This window comes from Zingiber officinale, chromosome 3B (assembly GCF_018446385.1).
Source record: "Zingiber officinale cultivar Zhangliang chromosome 3B, Zo_v1.1, whole genome shotgun sequence".
NCBI lineage: Eukaryota > Viridiplantae > Streptophyta > Magnoliopsida > Zingiberales > Zingiberaceae > Zingiber > Zingiber officinale.
Window position 1 is genome coordinate 25,425,844 of NC_055991.1, and position 2,580 is coordinate 25,428,423.

The 2,580-nt window shown below is 40.4% G+C and overlaps 1 protein-coding gene across 1 annotated transcript; it reads left to right on the top strand.

The window, feature by feature from the left end:
- Window positions 1–944: 944 nt before the first annotated feature.
- Window positions 945–2,323, top strand: LOC122056240. The gene is made up of 2 exons (XM_042618087.1): window positions 945–1,276; window positions 1,887–2,323. Exons 1-2 carry the CDS (start codon window positions 1,015–1,017, stop codon window positions 2,123–2,125), a joined length of 501 nt encoding a protein of 166 aa, XP_042474021.1. The 5' UTR covers window positions 945–1,014; the 3' UTR covers window positions 2,126–2,323.
- The last annotated feature ends 257 nt before the right edge of the window (window positions 2,324–2,580 follow it).

The following is a 2,580-nucleotide window of genomic DNA, read 5'->3' on the forward strand; positions in this document are numbered from 1 at the left end:
TTTTTTGACTGATTAGGAAAGTGCTTTGACAAATTCAGCTTCTGTAATTTTTTATACAAGAATTCTTTGGTCTGGTTAATCATTTTTGTAAAGGTGATAGATTTACCAACGGAACCATAGTGACTCTAGGTGATAGATGAATGATGTCTTCATTGCGTAAAAATAAAAAAATAATAAGCAAAGAGGCTTTTATCATCTAGTGGTGTTTCTCTATCAAATACTTTCATGTTGCTTCCCATATGTGATAAACTAATATGTTGTTTTTTTTTGTCAGAGTTGAAAGCCTTGTTTCCTCATTTTTCCTGATAAATATGTTCTTATCAAGACTTGAAGCAGAGTTAGAATTCACATGTACAATGATTGCCCTTTCAGTTTTGTTCCAATTTATGGTATTTTCTGCTTGCAAAAAAGTTCCCATCGTACGACTGAGATTGTTTCCCATCTCTCCTACTCCTGTGCTCATGAGTCATGACAAGTCAGAAACTGTTTGTTTGAGATGTAACTTCTAGTTGAACAATCTCTGTCATTGACCTTAATAGAAATTTGTAAGCATCAGATAAATAAAAAATATGAACGGTGTAACTTCCTGTTTTTTTTTTTCCCACGGATTGACATAGTCGATAACTACACGATGATATTGGACCGTCTGGATGAACGTTGTTGCTAGAATTTGTTGCCTCAAATGAGATGAGATCCTTTGTCCCGAAAATGATGTGTACCCGTGTCCTCTCGTTGATCGGATAAATTAAATCATATTTTAAGAATACAGTGTACATCATGAGAATGTCATAACCGTCCGATCGAAAATACGGGTACATATTATTTTCAGGACAGAGGATTTCAACTCTTTCGAGTCATGCTCATGCCACAAATTCACTGAGCTCATCAATAAGTCGCAGTGCAGGCTTGGGCTTCACTGAGCCCATTCTATAAGCCGCTTTGAAGGCCTGAGAACGATGGCCAGAAGTCATCTGCAAAAGATCTGCGCGGTGGCAGTCTCGCTGCTTAGCTCTCATGGTTCCGTCTCCTCTCCCGCTCATCCACCAGAGCCCCTCGTTCCTTCTCTCGCCCTGGCATGGCATCCGTCGCCTTGACCGCGGCAGATTCCACAGGACTTTCTCTGTGAATGGCCCCTTGGGGAGGGATGAAACAAGGTCGGAGGTCGATCGGGACAAGGCCCGGGAAGCACTACGACAGCTGGACCAGCAGCTCGAGTCCCTTGCCCAACGAGAAACCCTACCGAGGAAGAAGCGGCCTGCCCCTCCCCCTTTTCTAGGTACTGCGCGTTTACTCTTTTCCATTGATTTGGTTCAGATTAAGGCGATCTTTTGTTGGCGAGTCATGTGGCCAACCAACCCTGAGGCTTGTTGATTTCTCGTTTTTCTTTGTGATTCCGTGGATCGTGCTGTTGTTCGACCATGCAAGTGCCTTTTCGATGTTTGATTTTATGCTTGACTGGTAGAAGAACAGGTAAGTAGATCTTAGACAAACCTTCAGTATGTTTCATTTACTTGTTTTGCCTACATCTCCAAGCAACCCAACTCCTACACTCTTAATGCCTTCGTCTTCTTCGTCTATCATCGTCAACTCAATCAGTTCGCCTAGTTCATCTTTGTTCCATCATCCTTCAGGCAGATCTTCACACAGTCGTCGACGCCTTTTACCCTTCAACACAGTTGACGGCATTGTTTGGAATATAGTACCACGGTTTTATCCATTCAGATAGCTTATTAGCTATGAAAGACTACGCAATGAATTTGAAGTTCAATTCTGTTACTCCTTTTTTTTTGGTGCACTTTAGGTGTCCTGGTAGATGGTCTGCAATATCATAAGGATTTCTTATTTACCTTTAACCAATGCGTTTACTTAATTAAATGGAACTGCAGAATCCGATCTTGAGAGAGACTTCATGATGACTGGCAGGCAGGTGGAAGAGATGCCAGAAATTTCAGATTCTTTTCTCGCATACACTGCTGCAGCACTTCTTCTACTTACAATCGTGAACAACATCTTGTTCATTGTGTTCACAAAACCACCTGCTGATGGAAATGAGGAGGTTTCAGACGTTGTAAGACAGCCTCTTGTCGATCTGACAGAGCAAGCAGCTCCACAGCTTGTTGACTAAAGGTCAGTTGCATTGTAGTTAATTAAGTGCACTCTCATATATGTGAAATGGTAGTTTATTAATTCCACATAACTATTTTCACTGTGTAGATTCCAAACACCATGTATTTCTTTGATCCTGCTATATGTTTTGTTCATGACATCAAATAGTGTTATGATATCTTCTCTTATTCCAAGATTTTGTGAGGAGCTTGATGTAGGAGAGCTCTCAATTATAAAAAATTTATGAGCACAACACATAGTTCAAGACATAATTAACAACAACAAAAAACAAAAACAAAATTCTACAAAAATTTCTAGGCATTACATTTACAACATCAACAAGACAAACTTTCTTACCCAAGATAGACAATCTCTGTTATCAGCACTTGTAGAACCTTCAAGAGTTGAGTTCCTATGAAACATGGTTCTGCCATCTGCACAAGTTATTGCCCCGGATCCAAGTTACATCCAAAA

Bases quoted from the DNA above. Each gene is read 5' to 3' on its own strand.
- LOC122056240 (XM_042618087.1), top strand. From the start codon at position 1,015: ATGGTTCCGTCTCCTCTCCCGCTCATCCACCAGAGCCCCTCGTTCCTT. The intron at 1,277-1,886 runs GTACTGCGCGTT...ATGGAACTGCAG, and splicing joins TGCCCCTCCCCCTTTTCTAG to AATCCGATCTTGAGAGAGAC.